The 13,723-nt window shown below is 42.0% G+C and overlaps 1 protein-coding gene across 21 annotated transcripts in view; it reads right to left on the bottom strand.

The window, feature by feature from the left end:
* The window catches only part of clasp2 (cytoplasmic linker associated protein 2), an 83,121-nt gene that overhangs the window by 18,306 nt on the left and 51,092 nt on the right, over positions 1 to 13,723 (bottom strand). For 18 of the 21 annotated variants that reach the window (XM_035529267.1, XM_035529268.1, XM_035529255.1 and 15 more), the window contains 11 exons: positions 10,218 to 10,288; positions 6,053 to 6,199; positions 2,572 to 2,648; positions 2,337 to 2,429; positions 1,653 to 1,798; positions 1,343 to 1,478; positions 1,102 to 1,172; positions 920 to 979; positions 625 to 702; positions 362 to 529; positions 91 to 131 (listed from right to left, as the gene is read on the bottom strand). In XM_035529267.1, coding sequence (XP_035385160.1) covers positions 91 to 131; positions 362 to 529; positions 625 to 702; positions 920 to 979; positions 1,102 to 1,172; positions 1,343 to 1,478; positions 1,653 to 1,798; positions 2,337 to 2,429; positions 2,572 to 2,648; positions 6,053 to 6,199; positions 10,218 to 10,288 — 1,088 coding nt within the window. Of the gene's footprint in view, positions 1 to 90; positions 132 to 361; positions 530 to 624; positions 703 to 919; positions 980 to 1,101; positions 1,173 to 1,342; positions 1,479 to 1,652; positions 1,799 to 2,336; positions 2,430 to 2,571; positions 2,649 to 6,052; positions 6,200 to 6,904; positions 7,125 to 9,097; positions 9,207 to 10,217; positions 10,289 to 13,723 lie in introns of those variants that run through there. The other 3 variants (XM_027032449.2, XM_027032448.2, XM_035529269.1) reach the window with 3 other exon arrangements.

Here is a 13,723-nt window from a genome sequence, read left to right on the forward strand (position 1 = left end):
AAGATCACCATCATTAACATACAAAAATCAACAATGGTACACCAAGTGGCACCCAACTAACATATACACATGTACACATCCACACCTCACCTCTGACTTGAGCAGCCGACCACTTTGATGACAACGGCCGACTAGGGAGGTGAAAAACATGATCAGTGACCAGAACACACAACTCAAAGCTCTTTATTACAGCTGCCAGAGAACCCATTTTGCTTTCACAAGTGATAGTCTCCGTCACACCACCTCTTCCCTTCAGGGTGGTGGTCTCCATCACATTGTCTCAATTTGAAAACTAACAGTGTGACTAAAGGCAGTTGGATGACATGCACAGGAAGGCATGTGCATGTGTTATGTATCTTACTTGAGGCTCTCTTGGGAGCTGGAGGAGGAGCGGTCGGACTGTGGGAGAGATGCTACGCTGCCTGAGCTCTTTAGACACGACTGAAGCGTCTTCTGATAGGACTGCTCTAATGAGTTATACAGAGACTCCGCCTCCCCAGGAAAGTGCGAACGAAGCCCCCAGTAGGCTCTGAGAGATAGACAGATCAATAGCAGCACATTACTCAGAAGAAACGATTCTTGTTTCAAATGTACATGTGCTTTGAGCATGAGCGTCAAACGCACTTCCTGGCCTCAACCCGAGCCTCAGAGTCTGCATCTCTGATTCCCTTCTTTATGCTCTCCACCAAAACAGCTGCATGCCTGAGAGAGAGAGAGAAGGGGGGTTAGGAAATAAACAAGAAAGAAAAAAAGTAAGTGTGAATGTGAGAAAGTGATAAAATACAAAGGACATTAAGGGATGCACAGAAAAGAAAACATCCCTTTTATGCTAAGGGACCATGGTAATAGCACTTTTGTAATTGCTGATAAAAACAAAGTCACTCATCACGACGGTCTTGCCCAGAATTTGGCATTTTACCTCTCCAGGGAGTGTGTCTGCCACTCCTGCAGGAGCAGGTCGAGGAACTCATAGCAGCGTCTGATGAGGAGAAGCAGGGGGCGGGTCAGGTATGTGGCGTGTGGGAGGGGTCAGTAATGTGGTGTGGCTATGACCGAGAAGTGGTGCTGAGCCCTGCTTTTCAAGCGGTGTTGGTATCTCACCTCCTCACTGCCACAGACTTGGACGTGCAGTTCCCTGTGATGAGAGGAATGAGGCGTGGCACATGCGTATGCTGTGCACGCACACACACACACACACACACACGCACGCACGCACGCACAGTGAGGCAGTCAATACACACCGATTCCCAGAGCAGCCCTATCCAGTACAAACACACCTATGTAGCTGACACTAGTAAAGAAGTCAACACACATGCGTGCATAAACGCACACAGTTCCTCACCCGTATGATGATGCGGATGGCTGCTGTGCCCGAGGTGGCCATCACTTTAGCGCAGTTGGGGATGAGATTAAACAGCACAGGGACGATGGCCTCTGCACCGTGATCAAACTTATTCCCCAACACTGTGGACAGATGCCTACACACACAAACAATATGGCTAGCTAATCAAAAGCCAAGATATTCACCAACCCAACCCCCGAGGCCATGAGGCTGTTTCTCACGTTGGACTTAGCAAATCAATTATCTTATTTGCCCTGCTGCTGGTCACTTATTTTCAAACCCTTAATCAGCTCTTACGGCCATCACTCACGCCACAGTTATGCAGGCCTCGCGCACCACCTGCGAGCGAAGGTCTTTAGCCGACAGCTTAAAGGCGCCGTCCAGCACCCGCAGGTGCTGGTAGAAACAGTCATGGCTGCTCGCCCCAGCGACCAGCAACGAGCGAATCTTCTTGAGCTGAGGGAGAGAGAGAGAGAGAGAGAGAGAGAGAGAGAGAGAGAGAGAGAGAGAGAGAGAGAGAGAGAGAGAGAGAGAGAGAGAGCACACCAGTCTAATCACAGTAGACAGGAGAAGGTGTGCTGCAGAAATGGAGCCCGGACAGACAGTCAACTACTAGAACTAGCTGATAACATCGAGGACATTTGAGTGCAAGACAAAGACAAACAGAGGCCTAGACCTGGATTTCATGTAAAGCTGCTTTGTGAAATGGCTTGTTCTTAATCTTGTTAACAGCATTGTGATTATTCAATAGTTCAGCAATACCCTGAAAAGAATATTTTTATTTCGAGTACAGATCTATGTCCAGAACTAAATGAGACACTTAACATCTACAGAAAATATCCGGCATCCAGTTCCCCTTCAAGGCAAAACTTTCAGGTGATGTCTGACAATGCAGTGCTGCTCAAATACTCAGTAACAGTTTACACAGTGGATGTTTGTGAGCATGTGTGCACAGCATTGTAAATTAGAAGGTTTGTGAGAGTGTAAGACTTACTGCATTAGTTCTTTGATCCCAATCGTGTTTGTCATCAGAGAGGATCTCTCGGATCTTGTTCAGATTGTCCTCCAGATCCCGCGTGGAGTAGATCTACAGAGCAACAAACAGCATCTTGCAGCCCTCTCAGCTTCAGATGTGCCATAACTTCTCTTGAACGGCTTAAAAAGGAGGTTTTAAATTCCCTGAACTACTATGCTTATAATCAAGAGTAGTGTGTGGATGTTGAGCTCACCTGAACAGTGGGGACATCTGTGAATGCTTTGATAAAGTCTTCCTCATCTACAGCTCCAGCAGCCTCTTTAGACACAGCTGCTCAGAAAACACACACACAATCAAATAACCATGCATATAATTACAAAGATATTTAATTAGTGATATTTGTGATTAGTGATATTTCATGTGTTAGTGCCATTTCATAGGTTCTCATGGAAAGCATGTTAGCTAAGAGAAAAGCACTAACAATTGCATCCATCTCCATGACAACTGAGCACACTGAGCTGTTCCTATGGAAACCACTGCATTCCCAGGAAAAGGGAGGGGTTTCCTCTGTGTGTTTTTTTTTGTTTTGTTTTTTTTTGCATATTCAGTGTGTCATATGGGGTGTGGAAGACTTTTGTCATTGTCATTTCTGTACTGCAGTGTGCTGTAGAAAGTCTGGGGTATTACACAAAGACTCCAGACAAAAGGCTTAATGTGTTCTCCCTTCTCAGCTGATTTGAGCTGACACCATGTTTTTATACATTTGATGCCTTTTACAAACACTCAGTCCTAGCAAGTGCATAAGCGCACAGACACTCACACTTTTCATTCCTAATGGATATCCAGTCTGCAAATAATTGAGATGTCAATCACAGACCCCTGAGGGGATAAGTCGCTGAGTGGGGCTGACTGGGGCCACCCCCGCATGGGGAGCGGCAGACTAAAGAGTGAGCACCTTTAGAGCCTGGCATGCTAACGCAAAGGGACTCCTGCAACATAGAGCTGCTTCTCCCCAGTGAAGAGTGCAGAGGCAGTCAGCCGACATCAGCTAGACCATCAAGCGCTACCAAATATGCTGATGCTACAGGCAGGCCGCACAGCCTCAATGATGTCCATCCAAATAAACTCAAGGACATCTGCAGATGCTTGACTGCCAGAGAAGGGCACAGGGGTCCAAGCCAATCTCAGGAACACACCCAAACATGTGGACACGTGTCAAACAGGTTCACATCAAACTTCATCACCTAAACGCTGCAACTCGAATCTGGCCAACTCCAAGTCACACGAGGGTGGTTTGCAAGGGTAGTACACAGGGGTAATCATAAGCCATTGCTGGAACAGACTTGCTGCACCTGTTGCATATTAATGCATATAACTTGCTGTCTGCGCACCTACATAATGGTAGTCTGCAGGCAGCCGGCTGTGGCGGGGACCCGCCCCTAGGCATTCAAACGAAACTCAGACAGGCCAGGGATGACCTTCCACCTGCACTTACAGTTCAATGTCAGAGCCTAACAATGTGACAAGGACACAACGATGCCAATATGGCAAAAAGGAGTGGAGTGCCAATAAGGTCAGAGCTCCAGACCATTCCAATGTGTAAGGCAACACACAGGCCTTTAAGGAAAAGCTGCTTTTTACTTCTTTGTTTATTTTTGGCTGTATGTTGTGCAGACACTGTCCACGTAACATGCCTTTTCAGAACACCACTGTCATCATTTAATCGTTGACTTGCGTAAATTCATTGCGGTCACCCTGAAATCAAGCTTATTTGGATTTCATATCACGGTAATCATATGATTTTGCTATGTGAACTGATATAGAGAATCTCTTGTAATTTGAGGTAGAAGTGCTGAAAACACCTCTAAGGAGATCAAAGACGCAGAATGGACCATCATCAAACTCAACAGCAATAAAAAGTTAGTAATTTAACATCAGGCTAAAATCATCTACCATGGGTTCCTATAACACAGATCCGGTATCAGTAAGCTTTCTATCTATCTAGTTCAGTGAATTCCACAAATGACCTGAGCAATCAGTGTGAACATGTCAGGTAATCGGAGTTTAAGGTTGAATTTCAACTCATCTGAGACCACTGAGGAGAAATGGAGCTTTCCCTGAAATTGCCCGTCAGTCCTCGTGCAGTTTATGAACTGCTCTTTGGAGATGCGTCAGAGCTGTGCCTCCCTGCTGGTTGAGTGTACCCAGTCAGAATGACTGCATGCCGCTGCACTGTGACCCTTCAGCTCAACCCACCAACATAGCTCACAGCTCTGCAGAGGTCCACGACCATATAGGCGTGGATGTGCCTTTCAGACCTCAGCCTGAGACACTGTATATATGTACATTTATATACCCGATACATGTACACACAGCTTGGTGGTCAGAGTAGCACAGAACACACACTCCACATCATCTGAACAACACAACACAACACAACACAACATCCGTGAGAACAATGGATGCTATCCGAAAGCAAACAGCCCATGCCAGACCACACACAGGCAAGAATATCTAGATTCTGTGAATTGTGTCCTCACAGGGCCTCAATTTATCTGGGAACAGCATTACTGAAAATATCCCAGAAAACTCATTTTAGTCAAACTACAATTATATAAGCCAGTATTCAACCTGATGTTGTGTCTGACCGTAGACCTAAACCTGTTAAACTAAACCTATGGCAGTGAAATTATCCTCGACAAGTTTTAATGTACTGTGTTCAGAGGTATTTGTGTGCGTGTTTTAGAATGCCAAAACAAACCATTAAAACCCTGTGCTTTTACCCACAACATATAGCTCATCTAGATAGTCATGTTTGTACTGCATAGTGGTAGGACACTTCAGACGGGTAAAAGACATGCTAGAAATTATTCCCTACAAATATTCTAGTACCCATCCCTGCATATATTGTACACACATGGTTAGAGAAAAGCAGAGATCCGAGTTCAAACTTAATGACTAATTCCACATTTAAATCAAAAGCCTTGAAAGATATGGCATGAAAAGAATGAAATTTAACAGATCTGAAGTCACTTTACTTTCTAAAGGGTCACCTTGTTGAGTGCTTGCTGATTTTCAGAAGGTCACAGAAGACACTGTGTGCTGCAGAGCTGTGATTGGGTAGCTGAAGAGCCAATGACATTTGAGACGATGGAGTAAACCACTGTATTTTTATGGTGCTGCAGATTTCATTTATTTGAAATGAAAGGACAGGCAGCTGAGCAGAAATATACACAAGTTTGTTAATATGTCCCTTTTAACAGTAGAATGAAATTTCTATATCATATCCAGTGTTTAATCACTAAATACAGGTATAGCCATATCTTTTTAAAAAATGTGTTGTAAAGACGGTGTAACCTGATGCTGCACCATTAAAGCTTGCCAACTCTTAGATGGCACATTCTGCATGTAGAGTTGGGTTAAAATCCCATCGAGGGGCCCTGGAGCAATCTGGGATTAGAAGTGCTGCTGAGGGGGCTGGAGTCTAAATGGCAGGAGCCCTGCACTATGGACCCCTCAGGAGTACAGCCCTGCTGCCCCTCTCCTGCCAAGTGTGGCATTTACAGCCTTCTGAGCACTGGTGAAGACCTCCAACCTTTGAACTACTGTCTTCCTGGCTTATCACTCTGTGTGTGTGTGTGTGTTTTTGTGTGTGCGCACGCATGCATGCGTGTGTGTGTGTGTGTGTGTGTGCGTGCGTGCGTGCATACGCAAGTATTTACGCAACAGCTCACCCAGCTTGGTGGCTCCAGTGGTACTAGACCTTCTGGAGCTGCTGGCTGAATCGCTGGGCTTCTTCGGTACTTTGGGCACTTTGAAAGATGCCTGGGCAGCCGAGGGCCGGCTCCCGTCCACAGAGTCATCATCATCAAAGCTGCGATCTGAGAGAGGAGAAAGAGGGATCCAATTCGAAGACAGCCAAGCCTGAGATCTGAAATGTGCTTTGATATCGATTCTCTATGGTGAACTGACAAGATCCTTAAGACACAATACCAGCTCCATTACACAGGAGAGCAGCAGTGACTAAGTGGGACTGCAAAACTAACTCGCTCTGATTCCTTAAGATCCTGAGAGATTGGACTTCTGAACAGGTGACATGGAATAAATCAAATGAACCATTAAACATTTTATACTAACAATCTAAAAAAACAAGAGAGAAAACAAAAATCTATAAATCTACTAAACTTGCTTACTGCAGGATAAACAGAGGCTACACAGAACAAGACTTTGCACTGAGCCTTAACAAAGGCTTAAATTTACACTCCACTCCCATATTCCCACAGAGCTAAACAAAGAGAACTGCTTCCATGTCCAAGAACATGCCCTATCCCATCCACCCACACACCTCCACACACAGGCAGTGCGAGGCAAACACGCAGCTAACAGGACACAGACACGCAGTAGCTCTGACAGCCTGCTTGGCTCTGGGAATGGGGGAAAGATATCTCCATGGCAACAGATACTGGACAACACCCTATTTCATATCCAGGATTATTATACACTATATATAGCCTGTCACTACATGTACACAGTTGCACATGCACACGCGCACACACCCTGTGTTAGTTCATCAAAGGAACACTCACAGTCACAGATGCGTTTGCAGATGAGACGCCTCATGCCTGAAGCAGGCAGCCCTCTTTCGGTCTCTCTCGTATCCAAGGCAAAGCCCAAGCACTCACATGACCGCCGGGCTCACAGTGATAAAGTCCAAAGGGAACACAGCAAGATCCAAGGGAACCACCACCCTACATCCTGGTGGCATCTTCCCCCTAACTCATTTGTTCTTTTTCTCTCCCCCCCCTCTCTCTCTCTCTCTCTGTCTGTCTCACCTTCTCCCCTTCTTTCTCTCAGCCTCCCCCTCCCTAATCCCTTTCCTCGCATCCCTTTTACCCCTCCTCCACAAGGTGTTTGAGGAACCAATCAGAATAGTGATGACATCATCTTTTACCAGCCAGTAAGCTTGGAGATCAGAGGATGCTTCTCGAATGTAAATGGGTTCGTGCTGTCGAGAGATGCTAAGCTAGTTAGCATCCATACGGCTCTGCCATCTGGATAAGCCAACACATACGCACAGACAGGCATATACACAGGAATGGATGGAGGGCTGCAGCAGTGTAATCAGAGAATGGGAGTCACACCCTTACAGATGAGACCTGGCCTTTTGTGTGAGTGAATGTGTGTGTGTGTGTGTGTGTGTGTGCTGTATGAGTGAGAGATGAGGGGGGGGGGGGGGGTGAAGAAGCGAGAGAAAGCGCAAGAGTGAGTGAGCGAGCCAGCGAGCAAGCATGACCTCATTACTAAACTAGGGGCTGTCAACATTACGAATGCTGATCCCACTAGCAGGCCATGAAAGGACTCAGTGTCTCGGTGGCATCAGCATTATTAGCATACGAGCATAATTTGCCTTTGTTTAGCTAAAGGGCGTGTCCAAACAAACCAAAAAAGGAAAAGAAAATCACCAAGAGACAAAAAAGGGGAAGAAGAACAGGGAAATTAAAAGGAGGTGAGAGGATGAGAAAAGGGTTGACATGGAAAGGGAAAAAAAGCAAAACAGAAGAACAGGGGAAATGGCTCCTTTCAAAAGGCCGTATCCATGACAACAGGGGGAGCCCACATCCCTTGTGAAATTGGGATTCAGATAGCAGTGCAGTATCATGACTTTACTTTACCAATAACCCATGTTATAAATAAGCCATCATTAAGACCACAGCATGAAAAAAAAGGATTAAGCTGCAACTGAAAAATGTAAAAAATTGAATAATATGAAAATAAAAAAGGATCACCTCTTGAAAACAAGTAGTTCAACTGAGGTCAGTAAGCCCTGGATATTACATTGTAAGAAATTTTATTCATGTTAACTATCTATACTGCAATGGGATATCAATGAAATGGACCTGAAGCAAAATCTAGTATCTGAAATTATTTAAGTGCCATTATATTAGACAGATTACATTTATGTCACTTTATTGTGTCAAAACTACAGTAAAATGCACATTATTATATGGCAATTTCACTTTCACATGGCATGAGTCTCCAGTTTAAAACTTACTATAATTGATTTCCTAACAGGGCATCATCCATCAGTGCAGTTATTCTGTTCCACTGGCTCTGCTGTAACCCAATTTAAATCTTTTTATTGGACTTAGAGAAAAGAAGTGAGGTCATTTACCACAAACAACATGCACAAATTACAAAACCTCCACTATGTTCATCCTAAATAAAAGCAAAACTGACGTGCTAATCTAAACCTACCAAGAAAATCTACACATGCTTGCACACAAAGGCAATTTGATTTTAGACAATAAATAAATAAATAAATAAATCTGTGTCTAATCACAACCATTAATGACAGCAAGATGGCCTGAAAATCAGGTCAGACTTCCCCTTGCAGAAATGAAACCCACTGACGCAGAAACTAACGTATCTACACAACATACATACGGACACACTCTCTCTAGCTCATACTCACACACAAACAATTCTTATATAAACAAAAATGACTAACTGTGAATTACACACACGTGCATTTGCTCAGAAGATAATGCCCAACTTTCAGAATTCAAGTCATAAAACTAGGAAGATAACAGTTTCTCCACAAACATTAAGCTTCATAGACCCAGCAACATCTCTCCTCTCTATTAGACTTTTTCAGCAAGGTGCTTTATACCCTAGCCGCACACTCTACATACACACTAACAGCCATCTTGCCAGACAACAAAAAGGTGCACTTCTGCAATATTGAATGTCAAAAGCAATATGCATATGCATACACTTACCACCCCCATCGTCACCGACTACCATGGCTACAATGCTTCTGAGCAGAGGGGCTCTTTCACGCTCCCTTACTCTCCTTTACACACACTCTCTCCCTCACTCTTCCCATTTCTCTCTCCCCCCCCTTCAGTTTCTACCTCACTGTCGCACTTCAATTTCCCTCCCTATTGCTCCCTCTATGTCACGCCGTGTCAGGGTGAAGCAGTGACAGGGAGAGCTCTCTCCAACCCCCCCCCCACCCCACCACCACCACCACACACAGCTTACTGTGAGTTCACTCAATAATTATGCCTCCTTTTTAACTCCCTCCACCTTTACCAAACAGCAGGACAGAGGAGGACATGGTAGAAGTCTGTCTAATGGAGCAAGTGTAATGACTGTGAATCTTTATTCTGGCTAGTTGGGCCAATGAAAATGGGCCAAAGCAAGAGTATTTGCTAATAAACACCCCTGAGCCAAGCAGCTGTGACCCCTATACACACACCCACGATAAAGAAAGAAAAATGTTACTGATTTCAAGACCACAAAAACCCCAAACCCCCCCCCCCCCAAAAAAAAACTAACCCACCAAACCCACAATCTACTTCCACTTTAATAAGTTCTACTAAAGGCATTACACTAGCATTTGACAAATTGCAACCAAACCCCTCATCCTGAATTTAGTTTTACTGTGAAATAAATTCTGATCATCTGCATGCACAAACCACACATGAAACAAGCATGTAGTAAACTCCACTGTGAACCTGTGTACTAGAAAAAAAAAAAAAAGTTTGAAATAGATTACCACTAAATTCCACTAACTAATCAGCCTTGCCAAACAAAAGATACCAACTTATTAGCACTTGGGCTAATGCAAAATCTATGGCAGTATATTTGAAGTTCATTTTAGAAAGGCATCATTTCCAAAACAATCTGTCCATAATTAAAATGGTAAAATGAATCTTTCATCCTCAGGGAGATCCAACAATTGAAAAAAGAGAAAAAATTAGGAGCAAACCTACTAGATGAATCTTAAATGCGTGTAATTGTATACCATTACAAAAACCATTTATACTGCACAGTCACAACAACAAATGAAGCCAACAATCTCTGATTCTATCAGTCTCTATAATGTCACCTTACCTTGACTCAGGCTAAGAGCCATGTTCCCAGAATTCAACACTTCATCAAACCGGCTCAGAATCGCCTGTAACCTATAAAGCAAAGAGGAATATGAACACATACATATCACAGATCATCCAAAAATGTCAATAAGAGCACAGTAAGGTGTAGTCCCAGTTGTTCTTAAGTGATGTGCTGCATCTGTAACTGAATGGTCATGAATACCTCAATTATCTAGTTTACCATCTCAGGATTATGGTTGGGTATCAAAACACTGTTCCAATTTGGAAATGGTTCCCAAATTCTCTGAACCAGGTACCCATTTTAAAGTTTAAAAAAAAAAAAAAAAGTATCACTGCATCACCACTCCATTACACTCCTTGGTTTTTCTGTGTTTAATCTTTCCCCTCATTACTAACAAGAAACTGATATGTAGAATTGGAATCAATAAAAATGCATGTTTTCAAATGATAGCCAACCCAACTCAGAATACAAAATAATAAACCTTACTATTAGGTAGTTTCAGTTATTTTCCATTGGCATTTAGCAGAAAAAAAAAATCTCCAGACAGATTTTGATAATAGAAGTATGGTCAACTGAGCCCAGGTTGGTTAAAAACAGTGTTAAAACGTGACCACTCATATTTTACCATCAGTACACAGTCACATGAGGAAAATCTGATTCAGTGTATCAGTGTACAAAAATGGAGATAGCATAAGATTTAACTATGTTTTTCGCAGTAATGGCTGTGACACTAAGTTCTTAAATGAGCACATAATTCATCTGCAAAATGTTAAATTAGGACTTAGACAGTGACGGACAGTTAAATTTTAAATATACCTCTGATACAGAACAAAAAGTAAACACTAACCCAAAATAACCAACACAATCACAATTTGGTGTAAAATGCAATAAATCAAACATCAAATTTATATACAGTCACAAATCATTAAAAGGTCCATATGGTCACTGTCAGACTACAATTGTCCAATCAGTAAAGCCCCTTTTGGCATTGTGCGAATCCTTCAAAAAACAAAAAGTGTTAAATAATTCACACAAATTACTGGATAAAGAAGACAACAATAATAACACATTGCAAATGTATACAGCCTCTATAAAGAATGGTGGTGGCAGCATCATACCCATTATAAAGTATTAGGATGCTAATCTAGCCTCATCACATTATGGGCAGGGTCTTCAGCAGAGGCTCAATTTTCTCAGGACAGCAGAGAAGCCAACACACGCCTCAATAAAAACTTTACTGAAAACTCAACCTGATCAAGAGATTTGTCCTCAAGTGCAACTGACAGAACTATTCTGAAGGGTGGATGACAAATATTAGATACAAATGTAATGCATCAAACACTTAAGAGAAAGAAAGATGATTGGGAATAAATATGCTCAAGACATTTTAGTCACAGAGGCCATCAGCTTAATGGAAGCAGAAGTCTGCTCTGAAGGTTTGCAGCTTCATAATGTTAAAGTGTAGTAATAACCAAAGTGTTTTCTAATAATTCAAGTCACCTCGCTGCAGACTGCTTTAAAAATTGACATGGCTTAGTTACAATTAGTAATAACTAGTATTCCCTTTTAGCTTTTATACTATGTTGCCTCAACATTGTCTATTTGAATCTTTTGGTGAACAGAGATGAATAATGAAGATGGTGAAATAAAATTGTGTTTACTACAGATGTACCCCAATGACCAAGCTGGCAAAGGGGTTTCAAAACAAACAAACAAACAAGGCAATATCACATCAGGGTACAGTACAACACTAATGTCAGGCATTCTAGCTAATGAAACCTTCTCAAGCCAAAGACCCGCTTCCAGCCTGCATTCCCTGCCAGACTAAGAGTGTCCACACAGCTTTGCCGTGGCTGCAGGAGGCAACTGCGAAGGAGACGCCCATCAGTGTGACCACACGGAGGAGAGCCTGGCTGAGCAGCTATCCTACTCAGCTTGGAAAATCGTGGGAAGACTGAGACAGCAAGGGGGTGGGAAAAGAGCAAGAAGAACTGTAGGGAGAGATGACAAGCTCTCGGAAAACAGCCCCCCCCTGCCAGGAAAGCTATGTGTGCTATATTTTCATCTTAAGAGGTACACGGTGTGAAGTGGATTTTCTATTACTTTATTTTCTGAAATAATCCCCCCCCCCACCCCCCCACATCTAAACAGAAACTTATACAAGGGAATGTATAGGTGAGTATTTTCTGTGTAACGGACAGACTTTTTCCTATACAGTTTTGCCCACAGGTAGGAGAGGCTATGCCTCATTTGCATTTTTCTGTTCTTGCTTGCTCAGGAGGTAGATAGGCTAAATTATGCTCCTTTCAACACTATACTGGTGGATAACAAGTGACAAAGTAAATTTCATTTATTTTATTGTCAATCTGCTGTCGAATACAAAAAAATACATCTAAAATAACAAAAGAACAAGTCTTTGTAGTATAATTAAAGGAAACTCACTTAAAAACGAGAAAGACTAAAGAGAATGAACTTCACCTAATTGTTTTTCTTATGAGTATGGATATAGGACAAGAGTTGTGGTTCACAACTCAATCAAGTAAGATTTTGCAAAAATATAACATGTGGAAACACACATAGAATTAGGACAATACATTTAAGTGACCATGCACCTATATGTTTATCTGTTGATTTTAATCTGCTACCAGAGATTAATACATGGAAAATAAATCCAAGTATACTCATTGATCCCTATTTTAAGGAACAAATTTTTTAAAAATTGTCTTTACTTGTAATTTAATTATAATGGAAAGGTTTCACCTATCATTCCATGTCCACCATTCACTTCCCATTTTTTTGGATACATTCTATGGGACACCTCTGTTAAGAAGGAAAATCATATTTTCATAGAATAAAAAAGGAATAAATGGGGGAAATTACAAAACAAGTTGAAGGAACTGGAAAAAAAAGTTCCTTCATTTCTAGTTTGCCACAGGATACACTACATGATATCAGAAAATGAATGATTCTAAAAAGGAGATACAATGAAAGTGGACCTAAATCTATGAAAATTCTGGAATTTGGAGAATAAAAAAAAAGCAGAAAATATGGACCCATGAACAAAAGTGATAAGATTAAAAAATAATAATAATAATAATAATAATCAGGAAGCTTTAGAAGCATTTTACAAAAACTTTTTATTCTACTGTTCCAGAGGAAGTGTAACCTGAACGGACACCCCATCTGACCTCCCTAAAGTTACCCTCTTTAAACCAGGAACAAAATAGGATGATGACTGACGCAACTGAAGATTAATTTAAGTCTGTTTTTAGTTAAACAAGGCACCAGGATCATATGGTCTGTGAGAATGGATTAAGGCATTCAAAAATTAGCTAATTGTTACTCTTCAAAAAAAAAAAAAAAGATGTAAATATCACCCAGCTGTAAGGAAGAGAATCTCAGCTACATCAAAGTCAAAGATAAAATGGAATGTGGGTTTAGACCAATACTTCTTAATATAGATTACAGAGTTACTTCTATCATAACTAAACAATTAGAATAGT

This window comes from Electrophorus electricus, chromosome 8 (genome assembly GCF_013358815.1).
Source record: "Electrophorus electricus isolate fEleEle1 chromosome 8, fEleEle1.pri, whole genome shotgun sequence".
NCBI lineage: Eukaryota > Metazoa > Chordata > Actinopteri > Gymnotiformes > Gymnotidae > Electrophorus > Electrophorus electricus.